This window comes from Heliangelus exortis, chromosome 10 (genome assembly GCF_036169615.1).
Source record: "Heliangelus exortis chromosome 10, bHelExo1.hap1, whole genome shotgun sequence".
Lineage (NCBI taxonomy): Eukaryota > Metazoa > Chordata > Aves > Apodiformes > Trochilidae > Heliangelus > Heliangelus exortis.
Genome location: NC_092431.1, coordinates 5,553,950 through 5,571,009, shown reverse-complemented (window position 1 = coordinate 5,571,009; position 17,060 = coordinate 5,553,950). Strand labels below are relative to the sequence as shown.

Sequence of the window (17,060 nt, the reverse complement as noted above, 5' to 3'; positions counted from 1 at the left end):
TTTTACAATTATTTTTCTTTAGCGAAATACAGAGTATTTTAGACATAATTATGACTGTTACTTAAAATCCAAAAATATCTAGACAATATTTTTTTTTGTGTACTTTCCAACTTTCATTCACTGAATCTTGGGGAAGCCTGCAGGACCTGTAAGGCTGTTGTCTTAATGACAAGAAACAGCAGAAGTTGCACATTTCTGCAAGTAAAATTATCCATGAAGCACACTTTGGCACTGATGCTTAAGTAAAAGAAGATTTTTATTCCTACTCCCTCTAGCATCTGGGGTCCATAGAGATATTAGCCTGGACAGAATGTAGGTGTGCCTGGAGAGACACAAACTTGAATATTGTATAAAGCTATTGTGCTGCAAAAAAAGAAAGGAAAAAAAAAGTCCAATTTTATATAAAGGCAAAATAGTTTATAAATGGAAAGGTCTTTTTTCCAGTTTTCCAGGAGTTTTCAGCTGCTTTCTAATATGACATACAAACCAAAGAAGGAATGTGTGCAAGCATAGGTGCTGAGCCCACAGCACCTTTTTCTCCAACTGCTGGCCCACAAAGTTTGGCATCTGTGTTTTCATAAAAGTAATCCATTGAGTGGAAATCTGGGTTATTTGGAAATCTGGGTTATTTTCTAGGTTTGTGGGGTTTTTGGTTTTTTTTTCCCTATCTTCAAGATACATTTGGTGTTCTGATGCCCTTCACAATGTCAGAGACTGATGATGCTTAGCATGGTTTCTATTTAAATAAGACTGAGAGTCCTCAAATTACTATTTTCTGACAATATTACACAGCATTTTTTCCTCTGCTTTCTCAGTCCTTCAGCCATATGGGTGGAGGGTGGATAGAGAAGCTATTTAAATAAACTTGTAGTCAGTGTATTTTGTCTAACATTTTCACTATCAATCCAGCCAAGATAAGAATGAGGCTGTAGGTCTTGAAGATGTAAAGCCAGAGAAATCTGTCCCAGTAGAACCCTCAGGGATAGGTCCAGTGTAGGAATGGTAAGGAAGAAAACTTCTGTTTTGGTCCAGGATCAGAGAATAAAGATTTATAATCCAGTTTCCTTATAAGTATCTGTGGCCTTTGAGGAAAGAATCCCTCTTCAGTTTTTCAAGCTAAAATACTTTGAAATATCTCATTCCCACACTGGTAAGGCTGGAAAAGAAAAGATCTAGGCTCAGTTGTATTCCATTAGCTGCATACCTGATGTCTGATGAGTGTGACAACCTCAAGGAATTGCAATAATGGAACTCTAGAAAAAGGATTATTCTGATTACACAGAATTGTAAAAGTGGAAAGCCTGCTGGATGCACAGAACAAACCCTCACATACTCCTCTTCCAAGAGAAGAATCAACCATAAATGTTGTGATTTTTGAAATTTGTTTTTCTACTCTGGAGTTAAAAACCTCAAATGACTTCCCAAGTTAATGACTTCCAATGATTCAGTTTCTTTTGTAATTTAGAAAGTTTTTCTTATAATAACTGTGCCAAATTATGCAGCCTGTCTGTATTGTCCTGTTCCTGGATACTTTCATAAGATGTAGTCATGGAACCAGAATATGTCTGGTGTCATTCCTTTTGGCAGTGATTTTTCTTCGAAAGGAAAAGGCCAGTCTAATATATTAAATAATTCTTTGCTGGATACAGAGCTAATTGCTTTGTTCTCATCTTAAATGTTGTACTGGAAGTGTCATAAAATATTTCAGCATATGAAGTTTGCTGGGTCAGTAATTGTGATGATAAACCAAACCTCCTGAAGTTTAAAGCTTTTTAGTAATAAATAAGTAAGCCTTAAGTAACCTTAGGAGTGCTCTGAGCAATGTACTTCAAAGCTTGTGGGACCTTTGTGTACTTATTCTAGAGGGCTGCATGAGCTGGAAGGCTTGCCCACTTCTGATGAAAGTAGACTCAGTCCCTAAGGAGCCTGTGGATCTGGAATTCTGTGCTTAGGAGGGAGTGATCTGGATGCAATTCAAATATCATCATTGAACAAACAGTGAAAGAACTGATATGAAAGTATCCATGAAGTCTCTTTGCTCTTTTTTCTTAGTGGAGTCTGAGCCCTGGAACAGAAATAATTGATGGAAAAGATGGGATGGAGGAAGGGACCTTAGAAATAAAGGGTGTGTCCATATCCAAGGGGCTTAAGCTACTACAGAGTTCCCATAATCTATCCAGATATTCAGGAGTTGTGGTTATGAGTGCTGAATCCATATATGTTGAAACTTGTAATTCCATTTTATCAGGGGAATAATAAATGGAAATTTCATTCAGACATCCCAGTTTATTCACCTCTTGGCTTTTCTTGTTGATTTACCATGGATGTGGGGACAGAAGGGAAGGTAAATTTCCAGTTCAAGTGCCACAAATCTCAAGCTGGTTGTTTGGTAACCCCCTCCTGGTGGACAGTAGTATCTTACTTAGTATCTTAGTATCCTTACTTGTTTTGTTTTTTTTTCCCCCATGTGCTATTGCATACTGGAGATGTGTGGAAGTACTTAAGTGACATTCCTCACAATTTCAAAAGAAGACCTGCAAAAGATTTTCTTCATGGTTCACTGTAAACTTTTGAACTTAACTTCCTTTGCTGATTTGCCACAAGAGCATTTGTTAAACTTAGAGGTAAGACACAAAGCCCCTGTTTTCCCTTATTTGAAAATCAGTGGAGAAAATAATTTAGAATCAATATTAAACATTTCTTCTCAATTGTATTACTGTATTAAGTATAATTTTTCATAGACAATTTAAATAATTTTAGTGATGTAAGTATATGTACTGTGCTACAGAGGATTTATGACTTAACTGTAACAATAAGAGTTTTATTTGGGATTTTTACTCTGAAGACAGCTGAGAATAAAACTCAGAGCTTCCCAAAACCACACTTTCCAAAGAAACCACAATGTTACAGAGCCCTTTCATCATCCAGCATACTGTACTGTAGAATACAAAAATATACACTGTACTGCTTTAAATTAATTCATATTGCAGGAGGCACAGTCTGAGTATGTGCAATTATGAAATGTAATTTTTTTTTTCCCTCTTGACTTTTTTAGCTGCCTCACCCCTTTTATTTGAACACTTACATATGGTGTGTGAGAGTGAGCAAGCTCTCTGTAAATGTTTGGAAGGAGCATCTGTCAGACAATAAAACTCACAAGAAAACATGCTTCTCATTTAACTAGAACTATTTCAGGGTTGGAATCTGTTCATTTGTATAGCTTGGAGGCATTAATAAGAGCAGGGAACTGTAAAGGCACCAGACAACTCGCCTGTTACTGAGGATCCAAGGTAATTTTTTTATTTTTTTTTTTTAAAGCATTTCGTCTCTTTGGCATCACAGTCTTCTGACAGGAACCTGAACCAGTTGACAGACAGGAAACCTCTGATAGACCATCCAAAAAGATTGCAAGGAAGAAGATGGCATGGTTTTTGCAAACCTGGAAAGTCGAAAGATTACAATAATTGTTGGACCAAAGGGACTCTCTTCAGGCATAAATAGCAAGGCTCCTACTGTCTTCTCTTGCAGACCAACTCAGCTGCCAGCAAAAGCAGGTGCTCTCCCCCTGCCAGAGCTTCAGAGGAAACATTTAGTGAGTATTCACAGCTTTTTTTGCAAATTAATAGATTATTAGCACTTTAGTTCTATCTGTGTAGCTTTCTGGAAGGGCAACCGCATTTCAAAGTGTTTCTAAGGCTGTTATTTCAAGCTGGAGTACAATAGTCTGATGTAATTAACACATTAAAAATTAAATTTAAATTTAAAACCAAAATTTGAACAACCTATGACAGGAACTTTTAAAAAATGCTGTTTTAACAACTGTATTGTTTATACAATCTGAGGCAATTATGATGTATTTTTTAATGCACAAATTATGACAGCAAAGTAATTTATATAAATGTGAAATGTATTTGATTTTAAATGTTATGCTATAAAAATGCCTTTGTAGAACACAAATTTAAACTAAATTATTTCTTTTGGCAAAATAACCTGCAATTTAATCTTTAGAAGAATAATTATACCACTAATGTTTTCCACATAGCAGTTGCTGCTTTAATTAATTCAAGATGTGACTCTAATAAGATTTCAAAAGAAAATCAGAAACAGATTTTTCTCAGAGGTAGTAATATGAACAGGGTTAAGATATTTTTATTTTCAGTAGAAACACTTGTTCCAAGGAGATTTGGAGTTACAAATTTGGAGTATATAGCATGGAAATATCAAACCTGAAAGCATCATAATAATGTTTCTGAAAGCATAAGGATTTTTAGTGTTTCAGATGCACTTTTTCTTTCTTGTTATAACTTATGGTATAATTTTTATTAGGTAACTGTTATTCAGTTTTGAGTTTAGAGTGACTAATGTGGCTAATTTTTTTTTTTTTTTTTTTTGGTGGAAGGAAATGGAAAACCTGATGTTTGTCTACTACTCCTGTAAAGTTATCTGGACATTACTTGCAACAATATTAGGTTATGCCAGCAGCTTGCCTGTGGGTGATGATTCTATTTGCACAGCAGAGGAACTTGCTAAGTACAGTATAATCTTCACAGGGAAATGGAGTCAGACTGCTTTCCCTAAGCAGTATCCACTCTACAGGCCCCCAGCACAGTGGTCCTCAATGTTAGGTAAGTGAAGGATGCACAGGTTTAAGAGCAGATCAATCTCTAGGTTGCTGTGGTCTTTTTTCTTCTTAATAGTAAATTTTGAAATAACTAATAAAGAAGGACAACAAGGGTCCAAGTTATTAAGTCCTCAATGTTAGGTAAGTTGAAGGATGCACAGTTTTAAGAGCAGATGAATCTCTAGATTGCTGTGGTCTTTTTTCTTCTTAATAGTAAATTTTGAAATAACTAATAAAGGACAGAAAGGGTCCAAGTTATTAAGTCCTCAATGTTAGGTAAGTGAAGGATGCACAGTTTTAAGAGCAGATGAATCTCTAGATTGCTGTGGTCTTTTTTTCTTCTTAATAGTAAATTTTAAAATGACTGATTAAGAAGGACAAAAAGGGTCCAAGTTGTTAAGGATGAAATGCAGAAATTGAAGTATCCACAATACTTCCAAAAATGTGCAACTGTTTTCAATTGACTTCTGTATTCAATTGGATGGAGCTGAAGTAAACAGTGATAAGCCAAATGTTTTAGTGTTCACTCATTTTTATTCACCATTTTTTAACATCAGTAATAAAACTGAGAAATTTTAGAAACAGGGACAATCTAAACCAGACTTTTATTTCATGCCATGTATTCACTCAAATAGGTGTTACTCATAGTTCTGACTACAGCATGTGGAAAAAAAATGAATATGCCAGCAATGGTGTACGTGATTTTGCTGAAAAGGGTGAAGCATGGGGATTAATGAAAGAAATAGAAGAAGCTGGAGAGAAAATTCAGAGTGTACATGGAATCTTCTCTGCTCCTGCCATTTCCAGTGGTACAGGACAAACCTCCACTGAACTAGAAGTGCATCCAAGACATCCCTTAGTAAGTAAATGTACACATTAATTTTAAAAGTGTATTTTATATCACTAGCACAGAAAACTAAATATTTGAGTTCTCACATGTAGGAACAATATAATGAGAAGTGTTACTTAAAAGCACATTACAATGCAGGGAGCACAGTTCAGGTTCTGTCAAGTAGAAGAACATAATAAGATGTCTTACAAAAATGATAAGTTAAAATTACTATCAGCAGGACTGCAGCATTTCATAATAAGTGATGCAGTCTTACTGGGTTATTTTTTTCACCAGGTTTCCTTTGTTGTACGAATTGTTCCAAGCCCTGACTGGTTCGTGGGCATTGACAGTCTGAACCTCTGTGAAGGAGAGCATTGGCTGGAAGAAGTATCAGTAGATCTATATCCATATGATGCTGGAACTGACAGTGGTTTCACATTTTCCTCCCCAAACTTTGCCACTATTCCACAGGACACAGTTACAGAGGTAAGTGTCTAAGTATAAAGATTTTGGAATTACAAGCAGTAGTTCCTGGAAACTGGTAATATGCATTTTTTGTGCCAAAAAGTGTTGGCATTATTTGTAAACATGATTTTGCAGTTGTCTTTTTACTAATATGATGTAGTTTCTTTAAGGTTCCCCTTTTTATTTCACAGATCACTTGTTCCTCTCCAAGTCACCCAGCAAACTCATTTTATTACCCCAAACTCAAAAATTTGCCACCTATTGCTCAAGTAACAATAATGAAGTTAAAGAAACACATTCAGCTGGGGCTTTCTGCACCTTTTATTAATCCTCCAGCTAAAAGCAATGAAATAATAGACACTGTCTCAGGTAAGTGATTACTATTTTGACATGCTCAGTTTTGCTCTTTCCATTTACTCTGAAAATATATGGAAATCTGGCAGGTGATGTGGATGAAATAGATGATTAGGCAGAATATTCTCCTATCTGCATAGGAATAGTTTCCAGACTCACATATGGAAAACAAAACAAGCCACTTGACATAAAAGAGAATTCCTGACAGAATAAGGAAGGGATTGCATATTTGAGCTCTGGCTCCAAGGTTCAGTTTATACCCACAGCAAGCACTAGTCAAGCCTGGATCAGAGAAATTCATGAGAAATAAACAACACCTGATCAGAATTAGAGTTCCCAAATACTTTGCAGCTTTGAAGTAAATATTCATTCTGAAGTATTTGCATGACAATGGAGGAAAAGCAGAATAATTGTTGGCTCTTTCTGGGTCAGAGGGTTTGATAGTTATGTGCAAAAAGAATTAATACAATTCTATTGATTTGGACAATTCTATTGATTTGTGGTAGACCCAACAACAAAAATCATGTTCTCTCTCTTTTTTTTTTTTTTTTTTTTCTTCTGAAAAATAAATAACAACCTTCTTTAAGTAGGAAGATGTGCAAACTACTGACTCAAGCCAATCTTCAGGGTAATTTTGAAATCTCCAAATTAACAAATACATATTTAACAGAATATTTGCTTATAGGAAAGATAGTGGTTGCACAGTGCCCACTGAGATTTTCTCTTTACATTTTCTAGTGGATTTTTACAAAGAGAAAGGGTTAAGAATAAGAAGACTGACATCCTAAATACTATTTGAGAGATGGCAATAGGCTGTCTCCAATGTATTCCTAGAAGAGCTGCCATGTTCCAAGACCTTCTTCATAATTTCTGAAGATTGCATAGCTCTAACTCTGTGCTGGAGTCACCACCCAATCACTAAAATAAAGTTAATTTCCTAGACAGCTAATAATACATGATTTATACTTTAATATAGGTAGTTCTCTGACAACTTAGTGTTTTCATGTATTCCTATTAGTAAACAAGACATATTCAAGGTGAGTGCTGCAAGTATTTGGCCCTGGTTTGGACATAAATTTAAAAAAATGTTTTTAAAATATGGTATTTCCACAACAATTTTTAATCATATACCTCACTTTATTGTATATTATCCAGTAGGTCAGTCTTTTTAAGAACATATTTTAGAGTCAAAAGAAGGGACTTGATCACCTGAGATCAGAAATGTTGTCCATGGAAGTTTGCATTATGAAAAATTGTTTAGAATTTCTGACTTCTTAGAGCAAATTAAAAATAAATTGACAACTCTTTTAGAATTAAAAAGCCTCTACTGACAGAATATCTTTATTGGCAAAAGGAACCAAACAATAGCAAGAGAATCTAATGCTTTAAAAAAATTCAGCTTTATTTCTGAAGCAAATTGGAAGAAAAGTTAAACGGAACTTTATTGGGACAACATCTGCCTATCTCCTTAATGCTTTGCCAACTGTGTATTTGCCTTAAAACAAAATAATGTAAAATTACCCTTTATTTTGGTGTATATTGCAGAAACACCACTGGACTGTGAGGTTTCCCAATGGTCTTCCTGGGGTCTCTGTAGAGGTCTTTGCAGAAAAACAGGGACCAAGATCAGAACTCGTTTTGTGCTTCTTCACCCTGCCAATAATGGGATGCCTTGTCCAAATCTGGATGAAGAAACAGGATGTGAACCAGAGAATTGTGTCTGAAATAAAGAAAAATATAATAATTTAGATAATTTAAAAGTAGAGTAGTAGTTTTATAATTTGGGTATGCTGCACTGTTTTGCTGAAAAGTTATATTAGACTGGTTTTGAAAATGTATTTTAATATCAGGATTTTGGGGGTTAAATTCCTATGGTTTAGGTTGACAACAATACAGACCAATAACCCCCACAGAAATCCTTGCTATAAATATACTCTAAGTTCTCAGAGTACCCTCTAGTGGCAGAAAAGAAGATATTTTGAAAGACACGTAAAAATCTTCCAGTCACAAAATCTTAAACCAGTAACTCTTCAATACTGTAATTTGCTGATCTACAGCTATTTATACCTGAAATGATTTTTTTCTCTAAATTATGTTTTATAATTTATTGGCATTTTTGTTGTCTTTCTAAACGTGCTTAATATGCATTTCTTGAAAAAATACTTCCATAAGTCAGAGTGACCAGATGTTTGCAGTGTGATTTAAGACAATAGCACAACTGAGTAAAAACTGAGTAAACTTGTATTAAGATGTATGAATACATGTACATATCTTTTTTTTTTTCTTTTTTTTTTTTTCCTCAAAAGTGAGAAGATATCTGTCATGAGAGTTAAAAACTGACTGATTGCTGGGGTGTGTCCTTCATGAGTTAACTCTGTCCTCAATAACATAAATTATAACATATAAAAATAACATAAAAACATAAAATAACATTGTCTTGATACATGCAGTACATGTGTCCATGGTTCTTTAAATGTTTTCTGCTATTTGTTTCATCCTAATCTTTTTACCAATGTTTTTATAATATACTGAGTTATACACAGATAAAACACAGTATGCCAGAAACTTTCTGACTGCAAGTTTTAATACTCAAATACTGTTCCAAAACAAATGTAACGTATGTCTTACAAAGAGCTGTGGCTACCAACTAGGAAAAAAATTTTGGAATAACACTGTTCAATAGAATAAATTTACAGTCAGACAAAACCTTTACAGCTCACTGCAGTTTTACAAACATCCAGCACAAATATTGAACAGGAGGGTTGTCTTGAGTAGGTTCTTTAAAAATATGCCCAATATCTGGAAATTTATCATGTACTTAAAGGAGCATCTTGTGTTCTTTATAGGGCTGAAACATTTAAAGGGTTCTGTGTATTTTTTTCCAGGAGATAAATCTTGAAAAAGCCCCCCCAATATTTGAAATTTGTCAGATTAGACTAAATTGGTCCTGCAAATACTGATAAAGACACAGTTGGTAGAACTAACTATGGGATTTTCTACATCTTGCATTCTTCAGATTCCCAGTGTTACCTGTTTTTCAAAATAATTTAGCTTTTTAAATTATGCATATTTTTTCCAGATTCCCCCACGTCTATTCCATATTGGAAACAGTGTCATTACACTGTCAGTTCTCTATTTTGTGATTAGTTAATTTCTCTGCCTTTTAATTTCTTTTAATTCTTTTTAGACTATTTTTCATTCATGCTATGTTTTCTTTTTAAAAATATTTACTGTGTAGTTACACAGTTATCACCACCCTAAAAAAATAAACATATATTGAAATACATATTTAATTATTGTCTGAGAACGGGAACTAATTTCACATTGATTGATCAACTGCTGATAGACTCAAGTCAATAAAGACTTAATAATGGGAAGAAATCAGATGCAAATAAAAATTATGACCTAGGTAAAACAAGTCCACAAGCCACAGCATATCCTTGGAGGAACCTTCCTGGAAGGTCTATAAACACTGGAGTTTTGTTCTTCTCATGTCCAGAGCAACTAAAGGGCCGGGTTCAGTAGAAGATTCTCTGCATCTGTAACTGTATAGGTGAGCTGAGTATAGGATTTCAGTCCTACAAGATATGATTTGGTATTGGAGCAGCCCCAGTGTTTATTCAAGCCAGAATTTTCCCAAAGGACACTGAAGGAGAAGGGATGAGAGGATGAGGTGCAGTAGAAATTGGAGGGAATATGTAAAAGGCCAACACATTTCAGGAAACTCACGTTACTAATAATTAATTTTTCTATTTTAGAGTGTTTTTACATACATGAGTATTCACTGTAGGTTCCTCCAAGCAGAAGTTTCCTCTCCAGTCAGTTTCATCCTGGGTATGTGGGTTTTTTGTAAGCAGTGACTCCAGGAGACCTTGGCAAATATGGTGACCTCTAAGGGTGCCCTTCTGTCAGTATAATGTTTGACCATAAATGCTGTTCCAGTATTTGCAAATACCAGGGATGGAGGGATTTTTTGGCAAGGCCATGGATACAGTGGATTCTAGTAAAGCACATGCTAACGTTGGGGCACATTTCTCATAATATATCTTTATTAAGCTGGGTAGTGGCTCCTGTCTGTATATTGCTGGGCATTTGTAGCTTCTACTTTCAGCACAGTTTTGGATTTGTCTTAAAAATTTTGGGACAGCAAAGAAACACAGAGAAGCCTCCTTTTCCCTCCTTGGTTGGCAGCCAAGATGCTGTGAACCTAAACACAGGAGATCTAGGGAAGCAACCAGGTAAAATAATTTCTGGGTGACCTAATGTCCTGGTTTGGGCCAGGACCTATCCAGGTTTGGACCCAATGTTAAACTGTGGCAACTAATTTCAGAAATTACTTTACGATGAAACTTGAAGTGGACTTGTAAAGAAAATTTTCTTAGCAAGAATGTTTTGTAGGAAGGATCAGCTTTGATACTTATGGAGATACTCCTGAAGAATGGAAGACGTGGTTAAAGGTACGTGTAGCAGCAAAAAAAAAAAAAAAAAAAAAAAGTCACTGTAGACTTGAATAGTGGTCCTACAAAAGCCACAAACAGCAAATTAAATTTCTATAGTGGAATTTGGTACCTCCTTACTGAGAACAATTTGTCCAGTACCTGAAGGAGTTTAAGGAGCATTCACTGTAAACACATGAAAACTCTTCCTCTTATCTCCTAGCAGGTGGGAATGCCAGCTGAAGCCATGTATACATTTATGCTTTTCTATGGGCTGTGGTTTCTATGCAGACATCCAGTGCAGCAGCTTGGTTAATGACTAGGAAAAAAATGGGGTGCTTTTATAGATAACTCAGGATATAAAGCATAAAATATAATCCAACTTTCACCAAACAAAAAAAATGTAGGTGAAATTTCAGCAGAGAGTTGGCAGTTTCTGTGTGTATGGCACTGAGTACCCCCTGTATGCCACGTGCCTGTGCAGTAGCTTATATCCCACACCCTGAAGCCAAGATGACAACTCTGACCTGAGAGGTTCATCTGAGACACATTCAAGGCCACGAGTGAACAATTTCATCTGCAAATACTGCTGAGGAACACAGCAGGGGCAGAGGGAGTCAGCAATCAAACTACAGACTCAGAACAGGAGCATAACAAGATTCTGAAGGGGAAGCTCAAGGGTGGCTCCTCCCTGCTGGAGGATGCAGTGATCAGGATGAGGAACATTGAGTGGTAACTGAGTTCATGATCAGACTTATAGATTGTTTGGGCTATCTTAGTACAAAGGCTAATAATAAACACCTCAGTCATTGTATGACCAATGCTATAACTCTAACTCTTTAGATAATTTATTAGGTAGTATCCAACAGAAAGAAATTCTTATGTAAGAAATCGTATTTAGAAATAGTTCATTCTATTTTTTTTTCCCTGCTGTATCAGATTCATTAGTTTTTCAGAATCTCTTCTTTTACAAGTTCTTGTGATTTTCTTCATAATTCTTTCAGCCCTTTTATGTAGTCCCTATGGTTTTTCTACAAGTGTACACATATGTCCAATGATTTAGTTTGGAAATTACAAGATTTCTTTGTAAAAGAGGAGTGAAGCTCTGGAAAAATCACCCAGAATAAATGTGAAATGTAAGTTAACAAGTTCATTTAAGTTGAAAATTGAGCAGTTTATTGAAATAGATAACCATTACAGTTGTTTACAGTCATCTAGGGAACTGATCTCAAGTACCTGAGAGGTGCTTTCCAGTTTCATTTTCTGCTATGTGTATAAAAGAAAAAATTAATCTAGCTGTGGGGAAAGAAGAAAGATTTTACACGTTATCTTTTTCATGTTATCTCATTCTGAAGAACATAACGTAGCTATTTATAAATGTGTAACCACCAGCTGCCTTTTCTCACAGTTTTTTTTTTTCTCCCTCAGAAATACCCTGATAAGGAGTGAACAAGGAACAACCCCAGGACTACATGGGTTTGTAAATGGTTGCCTTTGAAAGCAGAACAACTGGGATACATAAAAATCATGAAAAGCCAATTAACAGGATTTCTTATGAACTTCTGGATTTCTTTTTCATTTGCTTTATATTTTCACATTGGAGAAAGAGAAGAGAAATGTATAATTGAAGATGTTCCCAGTGACACGTTGGTAATTGGTAGGTACCTGTGGATGCTGCACAACCATCTAACCTATGCAATGGTAAAACCAGCTTCTAATGTAACAGGAAAATCTGTGATTGATAAATATGGTAAAACCATGGTGATAAGACAGAGGGCAGACTCAAAATAACTCCCTGCAGTGGGAGATAGTCATAATGTCCTCACACATTGTGAATATGCATCACAAAAATAAATGGTTTTGCAGACTGCTTAGGTACTAGACAGGGGAAAGGACTCTCTTTTAGTTGTACAGCAGTGCAATTGCTGCTTTAATGTTTGCTTGTGTACATCCTGACTGATTTACTCATTCTCACCAGTATTTCTGTAATATGGTTTTCCTCTTATGAATGAGAAAGTTATTTTTTTGGTTAACACTAGTCCAGAAAGAAGCAATTCAAAATATACTGTAGTTCCATTTCACCTGGGCTATCACAAGGACACTAAATTTGTCAATAAGACAAATTGAAAGAGGACAGTAAAAAACCCACCATATAATTTTTCTAAATAATATCAGAAATGTATAAAGCAGTCCTAAAAATATAGTTTGAATACAGCACACATGCTTTCAGAGCTCTCAGCATGCATTCTGTATGCTAATCTTGCCAGAGCATCAGGAGCAATCAGAAAGCATTACTTGTTAATCAACCATTCCTGTGGTATTCTAGAACATTTTCTAGTGTAGTAAAAATGTATTGCATTTCACACTATTATAAAGTGCCCCCTGAGTAATTTTAATCATAAGCATGATTAAAATGAAATACATACATCGTTTTATTGTTAATAATTTATATTTTTGCTGGAAAAGAGATAAAAATATTTGATATTAAGCTTTTATTTAGCAGATTTTTATCTGATTTTATTTAGGGAAGTACAAGGTACAACGCTGGGATGTGCATACCCATGGTTTTCTTGAATCTGCTCCTGGTTTGGGAATGTTTGTGACTGTCTCAAATCCTTATGCTGAGGTAAGTGTGCTTTACAAATATTTCTATAGGATTTATGAGCTGACTTTTGGCACTGACAGGCAGCACTATCTAAAAAAAAAAATATATTGAAGAAAAAGTAGATCTTCAGTCTGCCAGCTCGTTCAGTATTTTGATGCTGAAAAGTGTAAGCACCTTGTGATTTCTGTCAAAATAAACAGGAATGAGAATGTTTGATAATGATGTGTTCTTGCATTACTGCTGGACTGGGGAAAAATGTGTCATTAAGAATAGTGACAACTGAGAAAATAGGTTAGATTTTTGAAATAGGAAAATTCCCTTATGATGTAAAATGGTACAAAATATACTTGAGTAACAGAAAGGAAGGCCAATGGTAAGCTGCAAAAATCACGTTGCTTTTTCAGCATCAGGCAGTTTGTTTCTGTGCCAAGACAAGATCTTAGTTTTCAAGCTTTAAATGCTTCAGACAGCACGGGCTTTTGTACATTACAGAAATGTAGAGCATTTCAGTGTTTCCTGAAAACTAAAATGTTTTCTTTTTCTCTAAGTCTATTCTGAAATTCAGATAAATTAATTCACAGTACTGTTTTTTGATTGTTTTATTGATATTTATAATGTACATACCCAACATATGTAATATGTAAATTACAGGTACTCATGTCAAAACTGTATGGGCCCCAAGGAACATTTTCTTTTACATCTGAAATATCTGGGGAGCATATTATCTGTTTACAGTCTAACTCCACAAGATTTATTGCATTTGCAGGAAGTAAACTGGTAGGTGTATTTCTTTAATCTTCTTTGTTTTAATAGTATCAGTTGTTTACAAACTGTGAAGATTACAAAATACATTAGGAGTTGGTCTAACTTCCAACAGATATTCAATGTTTCCTAGTGATTAAGGAAGACAAACCTACAATTATGAAGATGAAGAGATAAAAATACTTTGATATTTAGTAAGTCAAGATTAAAGAGGCAAGACTAATAAGTATAGAGTGATTAATGTTTGTATAGTGTTTCGAATGTGGAAGACTCATATCAACCAGAACAACCATTTGGCTCAAAAAGATAAATATGTAATTTATGCAAACGTTTGTCATAAAGATATTCCATGTCTCCATTAACTTAGATTGAATTCCTAAGGAAAATTTAACATTTTAAATTTTGAAAGATATTTGAAGTAAGAATATATTAGCATACTTGATATTATCTACCACAAACTAAGTGTCTGTTGGTCGGAGTAAAGTACACACCATGAATGTGATTCTGAGGATACACCAGGAGATTTTTTTATCTGATGTAGGCAGCCATGTATTAACATAATTTCAAATGATGTATTCACCTTGTACAGTTCTGATCATCCTATTTAAAAGAAGAGAAGAGGTGCAAGGAAGGAGAATATTAATGAATGAGTATTAAATAGGGTGGTTTGTTTAGCCTAACAATACAGAAGAAGGAAAATAACGTTCTTTTCAATTAAAACTGCAGGAATTAAAATCAAAAATGGAAAAATATTCTTTAGGTAATTTAAATCTTGAAGTAGTCTTCTGTAAAAACCAGATGTAGTGGCAGTGATCTGAACTGCTTCAAAACAAAGATTAATATATTGAAGGAGAAAGACTGCTGTAAGGTTGTGAGTTCAGTTAACTCTGTGAGTGCTAGAAGGAGGTATGTCCTTCATTAGTGCTTGATATCTCTGTAGATGAAATGTCTGTCCTGGTAATACCAAGCTCTAGTATTTCTGCAGAGTAACTGTTCTGTTAAAACTTATTTTCTCTTAGGTACAAATTGGCTTCCAGATGAACTTTTTTCCATCAGTTTTAGTAAAAGTTTTCATTCATCCAAAATGAAGTTGCACAGTACTACAAATTGCATTCTTCTCTTTCTAGGGTTCTATTGCTTGGCAGGTTTGGGGCTTTTTTACTAGAGATTATAGAATATAGCTTATAGAATATTGAGAATTATTTCATACCAGATGGAATATATGTGGAGAAAGAAAAATAACATCTTATGGATGGTTCTGCTTTATTACCTGTGATAAACTGCAAATATTGACTCAGCTGATCTCCTTCCAGTCTTATATTCCTAACAGTTTGAGTGGAGGAAACCTGGAAGTGCATCTATAAAAAGCTTCCTGCAGTACTATTGAGGAATGCCAGCTCTGCAATATTAAGATGGAATGTGAAATAAATAGTCTTAATGGTGCTCATGTTTTTAACTAGTTCCACCCATGAACAGAAAATTGAATCAATATTAGCATAAAAGAATCCCCTAGCAGGAGTGAACATTTTTAATTTGTGTAATTAATTTAAAAATAAAATTAAGAAATACTTTAAATATGCCACCTGATGCTAATTTTAGGGAGGATTTCTATAAATGATTAAAACTATTTTCATGTAATGAGCTTAAAGAGAAATTATCAATTGATTGGGGTTTTTTCTAAGGAATTTTTAAGAAGAGAAGACACAGTAATGAGAATATTTTTTCTGTTTGCAGCGTATCCATTTGGACATTAGAGTTGGAGAACATTTTTTTGATGAATCAGCTGTTCAAGCCAAAGACAAAGTGAATGAAATTAACCTTAGACTAGAACATCTAATTGAGCAAATTCATCACATATCCAAAGAACAAAACTATGAAAGAGTATGTATGTTCCTTAATGGAAATGTTAGAATATTTTACCAAGGCTTATTGATTTATAAAGTATTATGATTTTTGTTATTTAATAGCAGTGTAATTTTTAATTAACCCATAAAAATCTATACGTGTTTAACCAACATAATCTGAACTAATTTACAAAATATTTTTAAACTCTAACATAAAAACAAATTACTCACTGTGAACTCATGCTTATAGCAACAGGTGTTGTAGAAAAGCAGGAATTTCTAAATTTAGTTTTCTTGGTCAGAATCCCTCTCAGCAGCTGAGCAGATGGCAGGTACAGTTGGTGGTGATGTTGCCAGCTGCTGTTTCTGTGCTGGTCTCTGTGCATAAACTTTATTAAAGTGGGTAAGAAAATGACTGGGTGTATATTTATGTATCTCCCTGCAGTTAGAAATCAAGTCCTCCTTCAAAGAAGAGCACACCCATTGCCTTCACTTTTCTATATGTATGGAGGCTGTTAGACTGTGTTTGAAATATATCAACTAGATACCTAAAAGAGAAATTTGGCTGCAAAAAGGTTCTTGACTGCAATATGGGAATGACTGTAAACATAGAAGGGCATAAGTCTTTAGTCCATAAAAGGACTAAAGGAACATATTTAGCACATATTTCATGCACAAGGAAAAGTGGAAAAGCTCCCTTTGCCTTTTTGCTTCAGGATGTTTTGTCTGCGTCTTAGTTATGATTTTAAAGATATTCCCCACCAAGATAAGAACAAGCTTTCATTTTTATAGATGTAAATGAAGTGTTTGTTCACTATCATGCCTGTCACATACAGATGCCAGAAATTAATAATCATTTCCCTTTTTTCTTCAGGAGCGTGAAGAAAAATTTCGGAAGACAAGTGAAGAAACCAACAGCAATATTTTGTGGTGGGCTATTGTACAAACACTGATCCTCATCTCCATTGGAGTCTGGCAAATCAAATCTCTCAGAGATTTCTTTATATCTAAGAAGCTTGTGTAGGTCTTACAAAGTTAAGGCACAGATTGGAAAACTGAACATTATATAAGATCTAACACCCAAAGAATCCCTCCACCTAGGAGAAAATGGGTTGTATATGATTCTCAAGCTTCTCTCATC

The 17,060-nt window shown here is 34.8% G+C and overlaps 2 protein-coding genes across 3 annotated transcripts; both read left to right on the top strand.

The window, feature by feature from the left end:
* Positions 1 to 2,497: 2,497 nt before the first annotated feature.
* On the top strand, positions 2,498 to 8,705 carry SPON2 (spondin 2). Of its 2 annotated transcripts, none has more exons than XM_071753247.1 (7): positions 2,498 to 2,624; positions 3,343 to 3,592; positions 4,400 to 4,625; positions 5,257 to 5,480; positions 5,748 to 5,939; positions 6,110 to 6,287; positions 7,818 to 8,705. In XM_071753247.1, the coding sequence occupies exons 2-7, from the start codon at positions 3,425 to 3,427 to the stop codon at positions 7,994 to 7,996; spliced, it is 1,167 nt and encodes a 388-aa protein (XP_071609348.1). In that variant the 5' UTR covers positions 2,498 to 2,624; positions 3,343 to 3,424; the 3' UTR covers positions 7,997 to 8,705. The 2 variants fall into 2 exon arrangements, with proteins under 2 accessions (XP_071609348.1, XP_071609347.1); XM_071753246.1 differs by having other exon boundaries at positions 3,319 to 3,592.
* Positions 8,706 to 11,737: 3,032 nt separating this feature from the next.
* LOC139800376 (transmembrane emp24 domain-containing protein 11-like) lies at positions 11,738 to 16,958 on the top strand. The gene is made up of 6 exons (XM_071753248.1): positions 11,738 to 11,844; positions 12,137 to 12,365; positions 13,234 to 13,334; positions 13,965 to 14,090; positions 15,810 to 15,956; positions 16,794 to 16,958. Exons 2-6 carry the CDS (start codon positions 12,236 to 12,238, stop codon positions 16,941 to 16,943), a joined length of 654 nt encoding a protein of 217 aa, XP_071609349.1. The 5' UTR covers positions 11,738 to 11,844; positions 12,137 to 12,235; the 3' UTR covers positions 16,944 to 16,958.
* Positions 16,959 to 17,060: the final 102 nt, after the last annotated feature.